At 36.9% G+C, this 23612-nt stretch overlaps 1 protein-coding gene across 1 annotated transcript; it reads left to right on the top strand.

Moving 5' to 3' along the window:
- Positions 1 to 10759: 10759 nt before the first annotated feature.
- Positions 10760 to 23057, top strand: LOC147544344 (tRNA synthetase class I (I, L, M and V) family protein). The gene is made up of 27 exons (XM_086632220.1): positions 10760 to 11607; positions 12101 to 12166; positions 12253 to 12396; positions 12750 to 12985; positions 13216 to 13381; positions 13605 to 13718; positions 13905 to 14002; positions 14663 to 14741; positions 15183 to 15341; positions 16567 to 16656; positions 17194 to 17327; positions 17486 to 17645; positions 17755 to 17838; positions 17998 to 18210; positions 18370 to 18495; positions 18587 to 18724; positions 19735 to 19838; positions 19925 to 19988; positions 20655 to 20743; positions 20832 to 20973; positions 21056 to 21119; positions 21199 to 21266; positions 21497 to 21619; positions 21808 to 21873; positions 22356 to 22467; positions 22577 to 22668; positions 22769 to 23057. The coding sequence occupies exons 1-27, from the start codon at positions 11074 to 11076 to the stop codon at positions 22871 to 22873; spliced, it is 3570 nt and encodes a 1189-aa protein (XP_086488346.1). The 5' UTR covers positions 10760 to 11073; the 3' UTR covers positions 22874 to 23057.
- The last annotated feature ends 555 nt before the right edge of the window (positions 23058 to 23612 follow it).

Here is a 23612-nt window from a genome sequence, read left to right as displayed (position 1 = left end):
TTTGGACACTTTGACTTGCTTTTCCATTTTTGGTGTGTAGAACACTAAAGGAGCAAAAGAAAAGGCGCAACAAGGAGAGGAACTCAAGAAGAAGAATTTACAGCTTTATTTTTTGTATTTTTTATTTTTGTTGAGATAGAGACTTTTATATTTTCTAGTTTTTATTTTGGTTTTAAAGTTTTGACCCTAAATTTGAGGGCTTTATAAATTGTAACAGAAAACCAAAACGAAGCCTCGGGTTCAAACACTCACGGGAGAGTGGCCCGGGTCATCTGCAAGGGTCATCGCGCGTCTTGAACGGGAGGTAATTTCTCTAATCACCCACGAAGCCCCTGTCAGTGGGTAATTGGGTGTTTTGTGTGCCTAATTGCTTTGATCGAATTGTTTAGTATCAGCATTCTAGTAAGGGCAATAACCCAATTGAAAGATAGGAGACGGATTTCATCACCGTTCTCTTGCCCAAATAGGTAACACCATTCACGATCCTAAACCTCGCCTAAAAACTAAAATCTGATTTAGACATTAGCCCCTAAAGTTTCGAGCTCATAGGATCTTTGAAACAATTCAGGGACTCGATTTTTATTTGGGCATTCCTAAAGGAAAAGTTCACTCAACTCTTTATAAGGTCGCCTCGAGAAGAGGAAACGTTACCAGGTTGGACGGCTATCAAAACGTTTATCGTTGGTCGTCTCCAAGGGTTGTTTGACCGTAGTACTTGGACGGATTAACTCTCATAAACATTATAGTTCAAGCTTTGTTACAAAATAGGAGTTGTCTAGATTTTTAAGGTAAATCTGACCAACTCGTCTGTCGTCTAGATTTTGTTTAGGTTGTTTGGTGGAGTCAGACTGATTGTGTTTGCTTTCCTCTAGGGTCTTCGTAGTGATTCTTTGGTTCAAAAAAAAAAAGTTTTGTTGAGAATATCCTTGGTCATTGGGCTCTAGTTTATGCGCGATAGATATCGTGATAAGAGAGGTCGTTTCATTAGTAAAGAAACTCATCTAAGTAATCTTCTAGCCAATCTCTCTTTGAGTGACACTATGAGTGAAAATCTAAACCAAGCCAGGAATGGAAATCCACCTATGACACTCAGGGATTACATGAACCCTACTAGAACATGTCAACCATCATGCATACAGTTACCCCCACTCCACGGCTCACTTCGAGTTAAAGCCGAGCATTATCCAAATGCCCCCACTCTTTCGTGGGGTTGAGAACGAAAATCCCTACCACCATGTTAGGGATTTTGAAGAAATCTGTGGGACTATAAGATTTCCCAATATGTCTGATGAAATAGTGAGGCTTAGGTTGTTCCCTTTCTCTTTGAGAGAGAAAGCAAAATCTTTGTTGTATGCCTTATAACCTCATTCCATTACTACATGGGAAGAATTAACCAGTTTATTTCTTCTGAAATTCTTTCCCAAGTACAAAACCACCTCTTTAAGGCAAAGTCTTAACAATTTTGTGCAACAAGAAGGAGAGTCTCTCTATAAATATCTTGAGAGATTTAAAGAACTAGAACTGCAGTGTCCACACCATGGTTATGAAAAAAGCAGACTAGTCCAGATTCTTTATGATGGACCAGACTATCCCACAACATCCATGGTAGAGTCATTCTGTGGTGGCGGTTTTACTCATAAATCCGTCGATGATTGCATGGCATTTCTAGAAGATATAGCTGAGAAATCCCCCCAATGGGAAACTTCTAGAGGACCTCCTACTAGGGCAAATCCTACTCCGAATAAAGGTGGCATGTATAGAGTTGACGAGTCGGAACTTAAACTCGCCGCCATGACGAGAAGGATAGAAGCCCTAGAGCTTGGTCAGCCTAAAGCAGTTAGGGAGGATCCCACTCAGGTCATGAGTGTTGGAAATAAATCCATCTCTTATCCGTGCTCCGTTTGTGGAGACCCATCTCATACAGGGAATAAGTGTATCCTATTCTTTGTTTCTGACGAAAAAGAGCATGCTAATGCTCTTTATCTAAACTCTAGGCAAGATAACCGTCAGAAATATGATCCTTATTCGAACACTTATAATCCGGATTGGAGAAATCACCCCAATTTTTCTTGGTCGAAGGGTCAAAATCAGGATCAGGTTAGTAGTTCAATGAACCCTCCTGGGTTTAATGCTCTTAGGAATCCTTATGCTCAAAATCAGGGTCAATCTAGTACCCAATATCCTTCTCAAAACAATGAGTCTTTAGAGGAAACCATGAAGCAACTAGCTAAAACCCAGATAGAGTTTGCACAACAGACCAACCAGGCGATACAACAGACCAACCAGACTGTACAACAGACCAACCAGGCTGTAATTAGTTTAAGAATCGAGGTAGGTCAACTTAGAGAAGCCCTTAGGTAGAGAGAACAGGGTATGTTTCCTAGTCAACCAGAACCAAACCCGAAGGGTAAACAGTCGATGGATCAGGCAATGCAGTAACCACCCTTAGAAGTGGTAGGGTAATTGACAATAAGGTAGGAGTTCCCGAAGATAGTGAACTAAACTCTGAACAACCCACCTTACCAACTAGTGTCCCTAGTAAAGAGCCTGAGAAGACTCCTGAGTCTGAAGTCCCACCCATTGTGCCTGAGTCGTATGTTCCTAGAGCCCCATATCCTCAGCTTTTGGTAGAACCAAAGAAGAAAACTCAGTTTGAGGAGATAATGGAAATATTTAAACAAGTCAACATTAATATTCCATTACTAGATGCAATTAAACAGATCCCAGCTTACGCTAAGTTCCTTAAGGACCTATGTACTAGAAAGCGTAAGATGAATGTGCATAAGAAGGTCTTCTTGACTCAACAAGTGAGTTCTATCATCCAGCAAAACCTTCCACCTAAGTACAAAGATCCAGGAAGTCCTACATTACCTTGCACTATAGGGGACCATAAGATCGAGCGAGCTTTGTTAGATCTAGGTGTCAGTGTCAACCTTCTTCCTTACTCTGTGTACTTACAATTAGGTTTAGGAGAAATAAAACCTACTTCAGTAGTTCTTCAGTTGGCAGATCGGTCTGTCAGGCGACCACGTGGCATAGTAGAGGATGTTTTGATGAAAGTTGGTGAGTTTATTTTTCGCTACATCAAATGCTGTCATATACTGTAGAAGTGGTCTTTTAAGATTGTCATTTGGAAATATGACAGTGGATATGAATATTTTTAATGCGAGACTCCATCCGGATGACATAGATGAGTTTAGTGGGTTGAACTTGGTAGAGTTATTAGTTCAAGATGGATTACCAACAACTCAGTCGAGAGATCCCTTAGAAATTCTATTAGCCCTTTTGAGCTTAGATGAGGAGGCTATTATTAATGAGTTAGATAACATATCGGAGTCTACCTCATTATTGGTGTCTGAGTCGAGTACTTTGCCAACCCTAGAGACACCACTACCATCGTATGAGCCCATAGTTAATTCTGAAGACACTTTTGTGCCCCTTTTGGAGGAGCAAAAAGTCGAGGTTGTGTTATCTTCGACATCGACACCTTCATCCCATTTTCATGTGGATAAACTTGAGAGTCATTCCACAACCAAAGATGATGAGTCATGGCTACTTGACTTGTTGAATGAGACCATTAGCTCACTTGACTTAGGTGAAGATCTAGATGCCTTTAAGGACCCTGCTTACATTGGGATAAGAGAGAGTATAGAAGGTTTATCTAAACCGACTTTCGAGGACTTAGAGTCGGATGGCCGGGTGATTCCTTTAGAAGAACGCAACTTACATGTTTTAGAAACTTCTAGTCTAAATCCAGGTGTCTTTGATAGTCCTCTAGATCACCTTACATCTTGTCTCTCAGGGTCATGTTTGGAAGTTAATGAAATCTCTCACTTAGGTTCTCCGTCCTACATAAATCCTTTCTATCAGGATTATAGTTCTTATAGTCCATTGCCAAACTTAACGACCTTTTTGTCGTCTAAGTTTGGGGATTTCCCTCTGATCACGGTAGTCTCACAGGCACGGCTGCATATTTATAAAAGTGTGGGACTATTATTCACTAATCACTTCGTGTCTTGGGTAGATCCTCAGATGTTTCGCCTATTGGTTTATGGAACATTGGAACTGTTTCTTAAGGTTTGTTGAAACATCTGTATCGTCTGGCTGAAGACGTTAAACTTAGCGCTTTCTGAGGCAACCCATGCACAGGATGTTTGAATCAGGTAATATCTTTCCCTTCACCCTATTATATTTTTCGCATAGTCTTCAGAACATTGAGGACAATGTTCGGTTTAAGTTTGGGGATAGGGGATTGAAATTTTTGTTAAGTCCTTATTTCAAAAATTCAAAAGGGTTTAAAATTTTTAAAATTTTTTAATTTTTGGACTGAAAATGTGAATCTATTTGTTTTTGCTTGTTAATAGTTACAGAGTCTAGTTGGTCGGACTATCCTTTTGCTAAAGGTTTTTCCATGAATTTCGAATCTTGAAGTCGCCTGTGCACTAGCCATAGGTGAAGAGTAGACTTTTCTGAGATAACTTAATCGATCATTAGTGGAGACTTAACCTATGTGAGATTCTGAGCCTTTCTTGTTGTTTTGAGTGATCTCTTCTGAGCTAATTCCGAGTAGAGTGAAGAGCTACTCAACCTCGCAATATTCATTAGAGCTCATGTGATCTCTTGAGTTCACATTTTATAACCACTAGGGATGTCATCAAGAAGCGAACCTTTCTCTTGTAGTCTGAGAAACTTGAGAGCAGTGTCAACTAGAGGAAGATAGGAACTTCATCCATCATTTAGAACCCTGAGAATAAGGCATGAAGCAAAATGAAGAGAATATTACCAAGAAAAGAATAATGTCAAGAAAGTAGTGCTTGTATTATGAGTCTTATAAAAAAAAAAAAAAAAAAAAAAAGAGAAAAAAAGAAAGAAATAGAAAAATCAAAGAAAAAGTGTGTTTGTTTAGTTTAAGTGTTAATCCCTTGAAGTAGTTCTTGAAGATTTGAAGACGTCGAGTTCTCAGGAGTTCGAGTTCATCCATCGTGTCTATTGACCTCTAGGAAGCATTGTTAGAAAGTAGATCAGGTGATAAGAGTTGGTAAGCTTTCTCATTCCGTATTAGTGGTTGTTTCCTTTCTATGAGATTAGTCGTTTACGAAAAATTTAGTCTGTCTTTTATAATGTGTTGAGTTTTCCTTCATACTCGTACTCGCACATTGAGTGAACCATTTTTGAGTGACTTTAATTTTGAGTGTATGACCAGTGAGGCAACAGTCGAGGCGAAATGCATCGAGACGGTCATCGAGGTCTTGTCTTTTCAGTACCAAGATAATACTCATATTGGATGGTCACGTGCACTTCGGGTCTAGATTACTAGTGAAGGGATTTTTAGCATTTGTATGGTCTGGTTGACTTGGATTTCATTTCTATTAACTTTCGAAAAGCTATCGGATAAACATTTTTAGTCCATATCCTATTTTGACCCTTCTGCATTTTTGAGATTTTTGAATTTTGTGGGTATATTCACTACAAACCCTCACGAGACAACACTCGTCCTCTAGGGTAACCTAGAGGTTTAACGGCTTGTTGCACGTGCTAAGTGCAATCGTGATTCCCTACGAAAGTGGTGAAATGAGTTTAATTTTATTTTTCTGTTTTGCTCGAGGACTAGCAAAATCTAAGTTTGGGGATGTTTGATGAGACATGAAAATGTCCCATCTGAATCTCTTAACTCGGGTTAGTTAGTCTAGTTCGAGCGGTTACTCTGATGGTTTGTTTGGTTTTCTTTCTCAGGTGTCTTTACAGGGCTTAGGGTGAAAAAACAGATGAAATTAGGAGAAATAACTGTTAGGGGTACTATTGTCATTTGTGGATTCTGGTATTTGGGAAAATATTGATGACCGGGTGAAAAGTAGAGTCCAAGACGAACCCGTGGGTGAAAACGGAAGTCAAATCGGAGTCCGGATGAGGAAAATAGATTGGGTCAAAGTTTTGGTCCAAGTCTGTTGACCAAATCGGCCAGATGACATGTGGCGCACCGGTAGAGCAGATCTGATGGTCCGGATAAGGTACGGGACAATTTCGGGAAACAAGGGTGTATACCGGGCTCTTCTCAGTCGCGCTAGACAGAACGAACGGTTGTGATCACTCCCAAGCACATGGAACCATCTGAAACTGCGTTGCAAAACTCCTCATCCTCCTGCGATGTACTTAATCTTTCTCACTTAACAACCCAAAGATTATGCGCCCAAATTAGTGGAGAATTCTTTCTTTATTCCTCTCTCTCGTCTATATCTTTTTTTTAAGTAAGAGAAATCGTAGAGAGAGAGAAAGTTGGAAACAAATGAACAGAGATGGAAGGAGAGATGGATATTTTCAAAAATGGAAAGAGGAGGCAGGGCTAATGGAGATTTGATTGAGTAATTTTAGAGAGAGATAGAAGGAGCCCGATATATTTTCTAGAGAGAGAGGGAGATATATTCTCTCGGCTATAAGAAACAACCAGGAGAAACTGATTTGAAGATCTCGGTTTTGGAAGCTCTTCACGGATAAAACAGGGGCAACAACTACACCATTATCACCTTCATCTTCTTCTTCCCCTAATTTCTTCTCTTTTTGTGAGGAAAGGGAGAAACAGTAACTCTCATAAACATTATAGTTCAAGCTTTGTTACAAAATAGGAGTTGTCTAGATTTTTAAGGTAAATTTGACCAACTCGTCTGTCGTCTAGATTTTGTTTAGGTTGTTTGGTGGAGTCGGACTGATTGTGTTTGCTTTCCTCTAGGGTCTTCGTAGTGATTCTTTGGTTCGAAAAAAAAAAAAGTTTTGTTGAGAATATCCTTGGTCATCGGGCTCTAGTTTATGCCCGATAGATATCGTGATAAGAGAGGTCGTTTCATTAGTAAAGAAACTCATCTAAGTAATCTTCTAGCCAATCTCTCTTTGAGTGACACTATGGGTGAAAATCTAAACCAAGCCAGGAATGGAAATCCACCTATGACACTCAGGGATTACATGTACCCTACTAGAACATGTCAACCATCATGCATACAGTTACCCCACTCCACGGCTCACTTCGAGTTAAAGTCGAGCATTATCCAAATGCCCCCACTCTTTCGTGGGGTTGAGAAGGAAAATCCCTACCACCATGTTAGGGATTTTGAAGAAATCTGTGGGACTATAAGATTTCCCAATATGTCTGATGAAATAGTGAGGCTTAGGTTGTTCCCTTTCTCTTGGAGAGAGAAAACAAAATCTTGGTTGTATGCCTTACAACCTCATTCCATTACTACATGGGAAGAATTAACCAGTTTATTCCTTTTGAAATTCTTTCCCAAGCACAAAACCACCTCTTTAAGGCAAAGTCTTAACAATTTTGTGCAACAAGAAGGAGAATCTCTCTATAAATATCTTGAGAGATTTAAAGAACTAGAGCTGCAGTGTCCACACCATGATTTAAAAGAGGAAGAGAGAAATAAAAGCAGAGTTATATAAACACCAAAAAGCTTACAAAAAGATGAGATTTTGTTAACTCACTATAGTTAAATAGTAATGATATTATTAACCATGGGTTTGTAGCAACCAAATCGTCATTTTAATCTTTTTCGTAGGATAGTGATTCATTGAGCTCGAGCTGCTGGTCGTTGATTCACTGGGAAGGGAAAGTAAATCCCGGAACGGAAGCAATTCTTTAGTTATTGACAGCTAGCATCCTAGGTTGTTGGAAAGCGCAAGCTGAATATACATGGAAATAGACCATTTAAATGAATTTATTTACAAAGCATGCCATTGACTTTAATAACTCTTCTCCTACATGTTCTCTTATGGGGCAGTATAGTTCCACCAATTGAAATCTAATGATTCACATATTGGCACATGCCAATTTCATGTGTCACTTTCTCTTTGAATTGGTTTGGCTAATTATAATTCTAGTAATTTCATGTGTCACTTTGTCCTTCGATTTGTTTGGCTAATTATAATTCTAGTTTTTGGAGGAGAAGACATTGAAATTTCCAATGGTAGACCCAGTAGTATTTTCATGTGGAGGGATGTTTTAGTTTATAAATAGAATTTTTGATAAAATCGATTTAGAATAACCTTCAATATATTACATTATGCAATATTGGTTGGTAGATCAAATATGGTCGACCTAAATTGACCGGTCAAAATAGAAGACTATATCCTTGTCAAGGAATTCATTAAGAGATGCCAAAACTATGTGTTAGGGTCAACGCTGTTTCACCTATATTAGTTCAAAATACTTTAGGCATAATCGCATAGAACAATTAGTCTAAGAATAACACTAAATTTAGAATTTGCTTTGGGTAAAATTAAATTCAAATGAGTAAAATCTTCTGACCATATCCTATAAGTTTGATACTACAATTTTAAATATTACATTCTTACTTGCAAAATAATTAGTAAATTTCATGTAACAAAATACTCCTTGTTTATATGCAAAAAATAAAAAAAAACTCATTGTTTTGTAAAATATAAACAAAAAAAGGTGACACATGAAATTGGCATGTGCCAATATGTAAATCATTAGATTTCGATTGGTGAAATTATACTGCCCCATAAGAGAACGTGTAGGAGGAGAGAGTTAAAGTTAAAGTGAATGGCATTCTTTGTAAATAAATTCGTTTAAATGGGCTATTTCCATGTATATTTAACTTGCCCTTTCCAACAACCTAGGATGCTAGCTGTCAATAACTAAAGAATTGCTTCCGTGGGATTTACTTTCCCTTCCCAGCTCGAGCTCATACCTCATGGTATGAGCTCGAGCTCAATGAATCACCACCCTTTTCATAATCCTAATTCTGTTGAAGTTCTTTTGTGTCACTATGGATATCAGCTTTCTTGTCCTTCCTTATTCTGGGGCCCCAAATTTATAAAACATCACTACCACAATGATGGGCTCAAATAACAATCTACTTCTGTAATTTAACGTTAGTTGGCTTGAAATGATAAGCCGTTCTGGGAATATTTTCAAAGATGCAGTATAAGAGCCTCTCTGAAGAGTTTAGATTGAAATGAGATCGGTTAATTTTTTGTGCCCCGATCACCTTCAACATTACTACTTTTCACGAATAATAAATCTATAATATGTGTCGCTTAGGCCATATACTTCATTAAATATCATTTCACTTAAAAAAACATAAGAAGTATACCTTGCCTTCTAAATAAAAAACGGTTACAACTATATGAAGCCTTCCTTATTTGATAATCTGAAAAAACAACCACACGTAATGCCTATGTTAGATGCTCATTTGATAACTGGTGTTTATGGAACATGTCCTATCATATAGGAGAAATAAATGAATTCAAGGTTTTTTATTTCTTTATTTGTAACTTGCATATAAAATGAAAAGTGCGAAAAGGTACTACTCAAGTACTGGTGTCTTATTTGCATAGAAGATATATGAGAAATCTCACATGCACACGAAACCTAACATAAGCGTGTCAAATAATATGAAACAGGAAGTAAGATTGATTCAACTTTTTCGACTTAACTCTTCATGGTTAACAAGATACATAAACTGCATATCGTTTTGGTTCTGAATGTTCATTTTTTTTTCTTTCACTCCAAAGGTTCTACATCTCTTAAGCCTCTCAAGAATTCACTGTAACATTTTGTGCAAAATTCTAGTGATTGGGTGATGGGTAAGTAGTTAATTTTCTGATGCTTCAACTTGGTTATTCCAGAAATCATGTATCATATTGTATTTGTTTTCATGAACAATTTGGTTTCATTTCTACATCTATCATATGTATACCTAAAATTTTCAGGAGAAATATCTACTTGGCTAAAGAAGAGCAAGCTAAGGATTGTCGAGTCTCCAATCTTCTTTACCTAAATCAAATATAGTTTGTTCACAAGCAATTCCCTAGAGTTCGGTTGCATGGATCGAAATCTCATTAAATCAGACCAACCAAAAGCATGATATATGTTGTCATCTACGATCGAGTCTCACAAGAGTTATCGTTGAATACTGATGAATAAGATATTTCCTCAAAAAATGTTGTCTGAAACAGTGGATTTGGTACAATTTTTCATCAAGCAATATATATTCCTCCTCAACGGAGAAATAACAAAGAAGAAAACTCGGACTCCATGATATTACTAAAAACATTCCAACAATGACAAAGTTTATGCTCCAACTCTTTCAGAACCTCCTCATTTTCACTATTATTTTCCAAAAATGACTAATGAAGTGGTGATGCATTGTTATATCATTTTTTTTACAGAAGCCCGAGGTTCACAGATCATCAACGGAGGAAACTAAACATTTGTCTGTATGAATCAGACAGTGGTATGCATACCCCATTCGCTGACTTCTTGACTTGGTCAAAGATGACTATTATATGGATCATCGCGATCCTTTGATTTTTAAAGGCCAACATTTTGGGGAAACACAAATATTTTCCGGGGTGCAACGACTTTGTCAAAAATTGGTCAATTATTTCTCTCTCTTCCTTTCTCTTTCTCTATCCTCCTTCCTATCTCATCTTTCCGCAAAACGACATGGTTTGGGTAATTCCCCAACCAGTTTTTGATTTTGGAGGGAATCCTCTAAAACCAATCCAATCTGGTTTGCGGAGACGCCCCAAACCAGATCAGTTTCCGGCGAAGGAGATCCTCTCCTTCGCGAGAAGATGAGAAAGAATATGGGACAAAGAGAAAAGTAGAGAAAAAAATGATAAATAAAGATTGTGATGGGAGGAGAGAAGAGAAAAATAGGGGAAAATAGTGATAGTGGGTGGAATTGACGGTGGAAGATGAAGAATAAGATAGTTTTCGTTTACAATTTTGCACCCCAGATAATCTGTCAAAACAACACATTTTTATTTTAAAATCTTACACCACCGGAACATTATCTTATTTCTCGAAAGCGTTGGTTTTTTTTAATATGCGTTTTGTCGAACTAACTTTATAAACATAAGTACTTCTATAAGTTAAAGTACTTTTTATTTGTTTGGTGTTGCCAAACGAGGCCGAAATCTGAACTTCATATTCAACGCCACATTGAAGCGACCGAAGGCTGTCGTTACCAAAACCCTCTCATTTCTTTCTCTTTCTTGTTAAAACCCTAACCCTAATTTCCCACCTTCCTCCTTGGCAGTTCTTCAACCATGGAGGTGATCCCTGAAGGAAAAGATTATTCATTCCCAAAGGAAGAAGAGAAGATTTTGAAGTTATGGGACGAGATTAAAGCTTTTGAAAACCAGCTAAAACGAACTGAACATCTACCTGAGTTCATTTTCTATGATGGTCCTCCATTTGCAACTGGATTACCGCACTACGGTCATCTTCTCGCCGGAACAATCAAAGATATTGTTACTCGGTACCAGACCATGATTGGACATCATGTAACCAGGAGATTTGGTTGGGATTGTCATGGATTGCCGATTGAATTTGAAATTGATAAGAAATTAGGGATTAAAACTAGATCTCAAGTTCTGGAATTAGGGATTGATAAGTATAACGAAGAATGTAGGAGTATCGTTACTAGGTATGTTTCAGAATGGGAAAAGACTGTTACTAGGATGGGAAGATGGATTGACTTCAAAAATGACTATAAGACGATGGATCTTAAGTTTATGGAAAGTGTTTGGTGGGTTTTCTCCCAGTTGTTTGAAAAGGGATTGGTTTATAAAGGATTTAAGGTATTACCATCTTCTCCTGTTTAAAAAACAGTAAATTAATGCATACTTGAGTTCCATTTTTTCATTGATTATCTGAGGCTCTGAATTAAGATGAAGAATTTTCTAGATTATGTTATAGTATTTATGCTACATTAGGGGTAGCACAATCTAAATTTGTCATTGAAGAGTTTGTTTAGCAAAGTTCAAAACGTTGTCCATTTTTCCGATTGAGTGTAGCAACAGCATATTACAGATTCTTTATTCTGTTGGATGATACCCAAAAGGTAAAATGGTGAAAAACAGTGTAATATGATGATGTTTGAGGCTTAAATAGTTGCTAAACATGAAATTAAATTTGTATTTGAATGTGGTGCTTGCAAGTTGCAATGGCTATATCAGTTGGTACATGATGTGCATATCTTGCTCTTAATCGTAACTATATGTCTCTTTGGGTTTACATTTTCCACTCTTGTTGGTAGCATATTGTTGTGTAGCTAAATGATTCTTCTTGCAGGTAATGCCATACAGCACGGGCCTAAAAACACCACTTTCAAATTTTGAAGCCAATAGCAACTATAAGGTACTCGTACAACTTTTTTTTTCTTCTAAATAGAGAATATTCACTCGTACTAACAGGCTTTGTTGTGACTTTCTCAATTGAAATAGGATGTATCGGACCCTGAAATTATGGTGTCTTTCCCAATAGTTGGTGATTCTCATAATGCTTCTCTTGTTGCATGGACGACAACTCCGTGGACGCTTCCTAGTAATCTTTGCTTATGTGTAAATGCAAATTTTGTCTATGTGAAGGTCAGTTGATTTGATATCGTTACAGAGTTAGTGAACAATTCCATTTGTTTGACTATTTGTTGTCTGAAGCTGAAATTTCGCCCGTGTAAATGCAAATTTCGCCTATGTAAGTGGTCTGCATAATGTTAGTAATGGAGAATCTTTAAAGTTAAGAGTTGAGATTGAGCTTCAGACTTCATAGACTTGTCTATATAGAATTACATAATAGGTAGGCTATATGTCATATTGATTCACGAGAACATATTATGTATTTATGTCGAGTAATAGGTGAATATCAGTTCTCTCGTTACAGTTTTAGATACTTCTGCCGTTATGTATCATACTCGCATCTAACTGATTGGGAGAACAAACAGGTACGTGATAAATTGTCTGGATCAGTCTATGTTGTTGCTGAGTGCAGGCTGTCTCAGCTGCCTAGCAACACTAAGAAATCAAAGCCAGACACTCCTACTAATGGTCCAGTTCAAGAGACAAAAAATTCAAAGTCTAAGAGCAAGGGCTCGACCGGTGAAACAGCTGAAAAGAAGGCTGATTCTGGATCTTATGAGTTATTGGAAAAAATAACTGGTGCTTCCCTGGTTGGGTTGAAGTGAGCATTCTCTTCTACTTCGTTTTAAATTCATTATCAGACTATCAGTATAATTTTGACCAATAAACCAAACTTTCGGTGGCTTGTTGCGTTTCTTATGTCCCCAATGTTGGTCACTTAAATAAGAATTTCATGTTTTGTTTACCAGCGGCTGTTAGATTGTTAGTTGGCTTCTTTTCTTCTCCGGTGTTGATCTCTGTTGGGATGTTATACATTTTTGTTTAATGCAGGTATGTTCCACTATTTGAGTATTTCACGGAGTTCTCGGACGTAGCATTTAAAGTTGTTGCAGATAATTACGTTACCGATGATAGTGGAACTGGTGTTGTTCACTGTGCTCCTGCATTTGGAGAAGAGGATTACCGTGTCTGCCTTGAAAATCAAATAATTACAAAGGTTTTGTTTCTATTACTTGTTATCTTTCTATATTTAAGTCTCTCAAGCTCCTAATAACGTATGAGTGCAGCTGTTCAGTTTTCTTGAACTGAAGCAAACCCAAAGATCAATTCCTCTTATTATTTTTTTTCAAAAAAATTCCTCTTATTATTTCCTTTATAAAAAATGTGATCTCTTGATAGTTTTTCTCTTCTCACTGTTGTCGTTAATTTAACTTGAATAGGGAGAGAAACTAGTTGTAGCAGTGGATGATGATGGATGCTTTACAAACAGAGTTTCTGATTTTAAGAACCGTTATGTCAAGGAAGCAGATAAAGATATCATCAATGCTGTGAAGGTAAGATTGACAATTATCGACTCCTTAGCATTTGTATTAATAAGATCATATTACTCTTTTTAGATAGTGCCTTAGCCAGTAACTGAATGCCAACTATTTTTTTTATTCGGATATCTGTAATTGTTTTGCGAGTCATAGAATTTTGTCAACCAAATATTCATATTTTGTGATTCCAAATCTCTACAGGCAAAAGGCAGGCTTGTCAAATATCAAACATTGACCCATTCTTACCCTTTTTGTGAAAGATCTGAAACACCTCTTATCTATAGAGCAGTTCCAAGCTGGTAAGTTCAGGTCATTTAATATCATATTTTTCTGTTCATTTGAAGTTATATTTTGATTTTGTAATAATAGTATTCTGCTCTAAATTTTTTGCTTGGATCAATCTTATAACATCATGTGTGGATTCGTGTCTACAGGTGCTTTCTATTGTGAAAATCTTTATTTCATGTTCGTTGGCAAAGTTGGCCTTTTCATGACATTATTTAAGTTTTTATTCTTATCTTGTTTGGGCGAACTGAAAATATTGATTGTATTCTTCTATTAGCAAGTTATAGGAGTCAGACGGAAATGAGGCTATTTGTCATTGCAGTGTTGTTACATACACCCCCAAAACTAACTATAGGTGACACTGACACTCTGACAGTTTGAACTGAGCAGTTATGGACCAGATGACTGTAACATTGTGTATTTTAGAGTGTCTAGAAGAATTATACAGAATTCATATGTACTAGCTCCCTATCTTTAGTTGTGTGTTTGGAGTAAGGTGTAGATGACGCACCATCATTTGTACTTTTGTTTAACCATTCAGCTTCTTATTTTTACTTTTCATTTTGGTTGGTTTGGCTGTGCCTGTCTTAGTCGCAGCTCTGATCTTATGAAATACAAACTGGCACTTCATATTTTATATTGGTGTCTCTCTATATCCGTGGACCCATTTGCAGGTTTGTCGCGGTGGAAAAGTTGAAAGACCAGTTGCTAGAAAATAACAAAATGACTTATTGGGTTCCTGATTTTGTTAAGGTTTGCTGTTCTTAACTTCTTCCGTAGATATCATTAGGCTTATTTTTTTCTTTATTTTCCTGCATACATTCTCATACTTGTTGTATCTGAATAGTCAGCAGGAGTTAAAGATCTCCTCCCTTTGTTTTGCGATATCTCTGAGTTATTGTTCGTTAATAAGCTTCACTTTATGTTTATCTTATTTACATTTTCTTGAGGATAGCATGAAGTATGAATCTAAAGTAAAAGGACACTTGGGCTAGGGGTTACTCGTTTATTGACTTTTTGTCGAACTGGGGGGGGGGGGGGGGGGGGCATAATGAGAGACATGTAATTAGTGGATCCCCCCCCCCCCCCCCCCCCCACCCCTATCGTTTTGTACAGTCTTTCATTCTTTTTCCTCAATATTAATTCAAAGTTTTCAAAAAAAAAAAAGTAAAAGGACATCGATATCTTATACAGGAAAAACGTTTCCACAATTGGCTTGAAAATGCTAGAGACTGGGCTGTTAGCAGAAGTAGATTCTGGGGTACACCTCTTCCTATTTGGATCAGTGAGGATGGCGAGGAAAAGGTTGTCATCGACTCTATTGCGAAGCTTGAAAAACTTTCTGGTGCTAAGGTTTGTTACCTATTTTTGTATCTCTGCTTTATTTTTTAGTCGTTTATTTATTAATAAACTATGTATTACCTGACCCTTTGGTACAAGCAAAAATTACCAAAGAGTAACTATGTATTTCTTTTAGTTGAAGTTGAATTATTATTTTTCTTCTAAAATGAATGACCGGAAGGATTAGTTATATATAAAAGTTAGATTGTGAAGAGGGATGAAGGATTAGAGTAAATTGTGTGGAGTTATTTGACTTGTCTTTTGTTTCTAATCTTAAGATTAAAACTAATGGAAGGCCAAGATTAATAAAGAAAATTGCACGGTTGAGATTTAGAGAAGTTACTTATTACGTGGTCCAAAACATCTGTTTTTTCATATAGGTAGAGAGCAACATTTGTCTTTGGTAAACCAATAATTGGTTCAACTTATGGTTTGAGTATAATTTCCGATATATATGTATTGCTTTTTACCATTATGCAGTCAACTTAAAGGTGTTAGCCACTTTGGTATGTTGTGAAATCTGAAAGTATGTCGACGATGTACACTGCACTTTTGAATAACATGGCATCTATAGAAGTGCTTTCCGGAATAATAATTTCTTCTTTGTAAACCAATTTTCAGATAACATGGCATCTCTAGAATGTAAGTTGACAAAAGCGATGAGTTCCCCATTGTTAACACCTTTCTTTTTTACTTTTTTTTTTAAAGTTTGAATTAATCTTAAATGAGAAGGATAAAAGAATACAAAGGAATGGGATTATGAAGAACAAGCTACATCATAATCCCCTTCCAATTCAAAATAAAATCCAAGAGGATTAGGCTTTTAGCACAAGACAAGTTTCTAGACCAATGATATAAAAGCCCTAGAACATCCTCATTTTCAATACTGCTGGGGGCGTTACACTCTTTGAAGGTACAAGAGTTCCTGAACTTCCAAATAGACCATACTATAGCACTTGGAATAAGATTCCAAAGATCTTTCTTAGTTCTCTATGGCCCAGCCTGCTCCAATGTTCCACAATCTTGCGAAAAGAGTTTGGAGCACACCATTGAACCCAGAGTTATTCCCAAAGTACGACCAAAGATTGGTTGCCTTACTGCAGTGAATGAAGAGGTGGTCATTTGGAATTTTCTCGTAACTCCTGTAATGCCATCCTGAGAAATCAGCTGATATATTCATGGTTAATTTCTTCACGCGCAAATATGATATTTACTGATAACTTTTCTTTCTCCACAGGTGACCGATTTGCATCGTCATAAGATTGATGATATAACTATCCCATCAAGTCGTGGCCCTGAGTTTGGAGTGCTTCGACGTGTGGATGACGTAAGTTCAACTGGTATCTTGGGGAATGCGATGGTCTATTTATTCTGAATCTCTAGGTAGAAGCTTCTTAGCTTCGAAGATGTTTCACCAATAAAATCTATATTGCGCTACAAAATTAAGAAAATTAGAAAATCAGAAAAAGAACATCCATCTCTCCAGCAAAGCAGTGAATTCATCCATGTCTTATCATCTATACCTATGTTAATGACTTCTTATCCGATTTCCCTGTTTGCAGAAGATCCTAATTCTGATCAACTAAGAAACCCCTAAACTAGGAAAGTAAGTGTACGCTCGTAATTCAAATTAACCCTTAGAAAAAACCATTCAAATTAAGCAACCTACTCAAATAAGAAACTACTGAAGATAAGAATCCTATATGCATAGAAAAATTTCAGAAACCTTAGCATTTTTATTTGTTAGCTGGCTGTAACGTTCATATCAGCATTAATTCGTGTTTTATTGGCATTAACAAACTCTTTCATTTACGTCGTCTAAGAATTTGATCCTGCAGATCATTGATACCTGTTGTCTTCACAGGTATTTGATTGCTGGTTCGAGAGTGGGTCCATGCCTTATGCATATATCCATTACCCATTTGAGAATGTTGAACTATTTGAGAATAACTTCCCCGGGCATTTTGTTGCTGAAGGGCTAGATCAAACCCGTGGATGGTGAGTTTCTCATATTCCAAATGTTTCATTTGGTACTTGCACTTTCTATTTTCTTCATTTTGGATGGGTCAAGTGTCTTATTTAAAAAAATTAAAATAGTAAATCTGTAGATTCTGTACAGATATCTCATTTTTGGTTGTACTTGCACACTTTTGCAGGTTCTATACCCTTATGGTGTTGTCTACAGCATTATTTGGAAAACCAGCGTTCAGGAATCTCATTTGTAATGGTCTTGTCTTGGCCGCTGATGGGAAGAAAATGAGTAAAAGATTGAAGAACTACCCTCCCCCTTCTGAAGTCTTAGACACTCATGGGGCTGTAAGTTTGACTAATCTCTGTGATTCTATCTCTATGTATATCATATACCTGTCTGCTCATGATATTTGTTAATTCTCTATTGTGCTATAATAAAGTTTCTGTTGTACAGGATGCACTGAGGCTATATGTTATAAATTCTCCAGTTGTGCGTGCGGAACCTTTACGGTTCAAATCGAAGGGAGTTTACAGTGTTGTGAGTAGTATTTATAGCACAATCTTGCATATTTGGGTTTCACTTGGTCTCGATCATTTTCTTCTCTTTACTGATCTGAAGTTTGAAAATTTTATTTACAGAGGTCGTCTTGTGTATTTTCTGTACTACTAAAATTGAACCTCTTCCTGTATTTTGCAGGTTAAAGATGTTTTTCTTCCTTGGTATAATGCATATAGGTTCCTTGTTCAGAATGCCCTAAGACTTGAGGTCGAGGGCCTTGCACCATTTGTTCCTATTGATCAACTCACACTCCAGATGTCATCTAACGTTCTCGATCAGTGGATTAACTCAGCAACAGAAAGTCTGGTTCATTTTGTTCGCCAAGAAATGGATGCATATAGACTATACACGGTACTCCTTATGTCTTCAAAAGTTGTTTAGTTGTTACTTGCCAAGGTCTTCCTGGTTATCTTTTCTTCCGACAATAATATCAAATATGCAAGCCCATGGACTGGCATATTGACAACGTTAAGGTGAATGATATGTTATTTCTTTCTCTTTTCTCGACAGGTGGTTCCTTATCTATTGAAGTTCATCGACAATTTAACAAATATATATGTACGGTTCAACCGTAAGAGACTAAAAGGCCGTACAGGAGAAGAAGATTGCAGGACAGCGCTCTCAACTTTGTACCACGTATGGAGTCCATATCTGTCAGTTATTGCTTAATTGCCAATTTATACCCCAAAAGCATGCTAATATCTCAAGTATTTGAATTTGGAACCAGGTCCTTCTGACAACATGCAAGGTGATGGCTCCATTCACCCCATTCTTCACTGAAATTCTTTACCAGAATCTGCGGAAGGTTTCCGAGGGGGCAGAGGATAGCATTCACTATTGCACGTTTCCTCAGGCAGTTGGAAAGGTACTTAATGATATGGAATCTAAATTGGAAAATCAATTGTAATTAAGTAATTATTTTATATATCAACTAGTTTTGAAAATTTATCAATTTTTTATATTCGAATGATAGTGAACACAAAAATATAATATCCTTAAAACTAAAACTCGATTAAGAAATAGACTCTAAATTGTAATACTTTTATATTTAGTTTTCACTTCAGTAATTCTTAAGGTAACAAAACCTCAAGCTATAGGTGGAGTACCCCTGAAATCATAGTGTTGGGAGATGAAAATATCAGCAAATATAAGTTGAGAGTGAATCAGCGATTATCTCATCCAAATATCATATATGTTGACAGCTATTCATTTCTTAAGAACACAAATCGAGTAGTAATTTTAACTAGATAAGTTTTAATTAGTCTGGTCTTGTAAAGTACAGAAAATCTATTGTTCGTAAAGAAAGCTTTTGAAGGAGTCGTGGTGAGTTGAAGTATGAGAAAGTAATAGAACTCCCGTAGAAGTGCAGAAGAGAGGAGGTTATTTAACCCTAGGGTTAATTATTATGTATTAGACGATAGACTGAGTTTTTTTTATGTCTAAATACTCCTAATGTTATTAGGTGTTCCCAGGTTGTAAGTTCTAGGAGGTTGAGTCAGTATTAAAGACTTCTTCGGCAAAGTTATCTATAAAAGAAGTTCCGAGGTTTGTGTCCCGTGGAATGCTAGCGCTTGAAGACCTTGTGAACTAGCTTATCATTGTTCTGAAAACACATGTTTTGTAACTTCTTACCTGTCCGGCCGTCCTTCACTTTTACAGATGGGAAATCCTTACGTTTAAAAGTTCTGTTTTCCAACTGGGAAGCTATCACATCGCCATTGTATTTTTCTGTGTTGATTAGTCCTGTAGGGTGCCCCCGAAATTGTGGGAGTATGCGCACAAATCCTGTTCCAGTTATACAGTTTTCTTTCCAATACAATGTACTGAACTTCAAAAAATAATCTACTAATTTGCATCACAATCATCATTCTGTAGAGAGAGGAACGTATTGAACGCAGTGTTACAAGGATGATGACAGTTATTGATTTGGCAAGAAACATTCGAGAGCGCCACAACAAACCTCTGAAAACTCCGCTTAGGTATGCTTGTTCTTTTTTTTACCAACTCATTTTTTTCTTCTGGTTCTTAATAACTGTTTTATCACCTTTACTTTTACCATCTGCAGAAAAATGATTGTAGTTCATCCAGATTTAGACTTTCTTGAAGATATTGGCGGGAAACTAAGAGAGGTATTGGTTTCATTTTCACAAAAGCTATATATATATATATGTAACTTGAGTAACGAGTAGTTGTTGACTTGTTACTCTTCTATTACTTTACTTCATGACAGCATATGTCAAATTATTGGGGTACCAGATTAGAGTTGAAGCAACTCTCGTGTCAATAAAATTGTGGCGAAAATTTGACATGCTTTGCTTCTTTCACCATTTCATTACTACTGGGGTTCCTTATGTAATTACCGATAAGTTGAAGGGTTCATTTTAGCCTGAGATATCTGTTCATTGGAAGACTAAAGTAATAGATGATCAGTATGTGTAGCTTTGATAAAATAACTAAAAGTTTTCATTTCAGCAATCAGTGAAATTGAAAGATATTGTTGGAAATACCAAGCCATGCACCCACTGAGTATTACCAGTGTATCAGGCCTTGTGTACTGCCAGATTTCGGGGAACTTGTTATTTCTATGGAGTCTGTTTACCTCTTGATTACATTTTAACATTTGTTTGCCGTCAACGTTGTTATTCTTAATGTGTTGTTTCTACAACTACATTAATATTGGGGTTGTTATCGTTCATTTCTTCTGCATTATATTCTGTCTTCCGTGCTGCAGTTTTTGCAGAAACTTTTCTAACAATCTCAATTTTGTAACTTACTGATTTCCGTTTTCAATTTAGTATGTGCTGGAGGAGCTAAACGTACGAGAAGTTGTTCCCTGCAATGATCCTTTAAAGTATGCTTCTTTACGTGCAGAGCCCGACTTCAGGTACTTCTTGAACAGTTTTTTCGTAAAGGTTGGTCAAAATGCATTTCGAATAAATACTGATTCTACTTCCCAAAATGTGTTCACTTAGTGTTTTAGGAAAACGTTTGGGAAAATCCATGGGGATTGTTGCTAAAGAAGTTAAGGCCATGACTCAGGCCGACATCTTAAAATTCGAGAGTGCCGGTGAGGTTACTTTCGCTGGACACTGCTTAAAGCTCACTGATATTAAGGTACAGAATCATGTCTTCTTGTATGCAATACCTCTTTCTCCCCCTGGTTAGTGTTTGCTAGAGAATATACTTGAACTTTCAGGTTGTTCGGGAGTTCAAGCGTCCTGATGATTTCGCAGAAACTGAAATAGACGCTGCTGGAGATGGTAGGAGTTAGCTGATCAAGTCTTTCTAAGTTCGTGATTGTGAATATTTCTTACTTACTGTTTGCTTGTTTAACTCTAGGTGATGTTTTGGTGATCTTGGATCTGGTTCCAGACAAGTCATTGTTTGAGGCTGGGGTGGCTCGTGAGGTAATTATTGAATCTCTTAGAATGATATTCACTTAGCAAAACATTACCTACATAGATGTTCTCGATTCCAAATCATACCTTAGTTAATAATTTTCATTTCTAGTGCAACTTCATTGTGTTTCCTGTTTTCCATATGCCAACATAGTATGAAGTTACCACAAGTTGTAAATTTGTAATACTTTGCAAAAGTGCATACGTTTAAATATATATTTTTTGTGAACTTACCACAGGTTGTAAATAGAATTCAGAAATTACGGAAGAAAGCTGGGTTGGAACCAACAGATATGGTTGAGGTGTACTTCGAGTCGTTGGATGATGATAAGTCTATTTTGCAGCATGTTGTCAACTCACAGGTAAGCCTGATACAATCAACTATTTCGTGAAATATATTTTGGATATTATCTTCTATTTGGCATAATTTGAATTGTACTATGAGAAGACAGACTCGTCTATCACGATTACATAGTATATACTATCGTTTTGGACATGTGATGAGCAACAGTTGTTTCCGGAGTAGTGAATTGTTTTGTGTCGAGTGCAGGAATCCTATATCAAGGAGGCACTTGGTGTTCCTCTGCTTCCTTCATCTATGGCTCCGCCCCATGCTGTAAGTAGAATCGTCATTACTGCCTGTTTGGCCCGAGTTATTCTAAAGAATTTCTCAGTTTGTCTTAATCATATGTATGAATCAATTCTAATAAGGGAAGGTCCCCAAGCCAGTTTAGTGACTACTGAGCCACTCTGCTGAAAACTCGGCCAAGTTCCCAAACTCTAGGGCCACCCATGAGACCGAGCCCGATTGACTCACTAGCCTAATTATTAAGGGAAGATGAATCCTCTAATCAAATCTGTCCACTTACGTAAAATAATTTGCTAAAAGTACCAAATAAGTGATGTTCATTGAAAAGTTACACCTCATTGCAAGAAACAATTTCCATGTACTTTGCGCCTGAATACAAAAAAACTAGAATTCCAAGGGATGGAACCACCCATTTCATCAAAAGCTTAATTTGAAATATTCTGTCGATGCCAAGTCTTGTTGGATTATCTAAAGACAAATCTATTTATATATGCATTATTATCTTGCAGGTCATACTCTGTGAAGAGGTGTTCCATGATATTTCTGAATTGGCGTTCACAATTAGATTGTCAAAGCAAGCACTGATGTTCAATTCAGATGCTTTAGTTGCTTTGTACTCTGGTAAAATTTCGACAAAGTTTCTTTGTTCATTCCATCACTCGGTTATATATATGAACTCGGGTTCTTTTATTCCTTCAGTTCCAATTAGCCATTTTCTTTATCATGCCAGGAAATGTGAAATATGCAGAAGGCTTAAAGACGTATTTGCTATCTAGGGATCATTCAAATTTGAAATCACAATTTCAGTCTGGAAACGGCAAGGTTCGTCGGTGTTATCGCCTTATTGCTATATTTTTTTTCCCTATTCTTTTTCTAAACATGCAGTTGCACTGCACTCTTTCCAATTTTGATGATTTTGCAGATCAAGATAGATTGCATGGAGGATCAGCCTGCAGTTGAGGTAGAGATAGGAAAACACGTTTTCTTGACTGTAGGAGATCACCATTTGAAAGCGAGAACTGGTTGAACTTGAATCTTATCGAAATGAATGATTTTAACATATTTTTGCATTGTTTAATTTGAAATCACAATTGGTGAGAGAAATCAAGCAAGGTTGCAGCCTTCATTTTAAGGAACCTAAAGCTTATCATTATATTATGGCTCTTGATTTATCACTCTTGAATGGTTGATTTGGGTTGATTTTTTGTTCATTTGACACTGTTTGTGGATTTGTGTATGAGGGAAGTTACGAGGGGACCCACTTTTCCAAATCATCGACCCAAACCCTGGAGCTAGCTGATGGGGCTTTCCTCTGTTGTTCATTTGACACTGTTTGTGGATTTGTGTACGAGGGAGCTTACTGAATGGTTGGCCATTTTTAGATAGCAGAGCCAAATATGTTTGTTTGCTATATCCTTCCTTGAGCTGTGGTCACGATTCAGTAAGCTAGGACGAATCTTAAAGGCGCCATGGTCTGGCAATCCTGTTGGACGTGAATTTACCAATTCAAGTTATGTGGATGCTTTGTAGCTTAATGCAAATTTAATGACAGTGGTGTTTATAGAAATTCCAAAGTTATGCAGAAAATGGATTTCTAGTTAGAAGTTAGTACTAGAATTACTAATTCTCAATTCTCACATAGACTGCTAAAATATTATGAAAACAGACAAAATTATGCTTGGACACTTAAAGTATTCACACAGTAAATTTCGGATAGCAAATTCCATATCTTTGCTTTTTCCCTCTTCAGTATCTCTTTCATGCAA

This window comes from Eschscholzia californica, unplaced genomic scaffold (assembly GCF_041429995.1).
Source record: "Eschscholzia californica isolate CP2 unplaced genomic scaffold, dmEscCali1.0.p SCAF_4, whole genome shotgun sequence".
NCBI lineage: Eukaryota > Viridiplantae > Streptophyta > Magnoliopsida > Ranunculales > Papaveraceae > Eschscholzia > Eschscholzia californica.
Note: the sequence above shows the minus strand (reverse complement) of the source record. Positions and strands in the feature narration are given on the sequence as shown.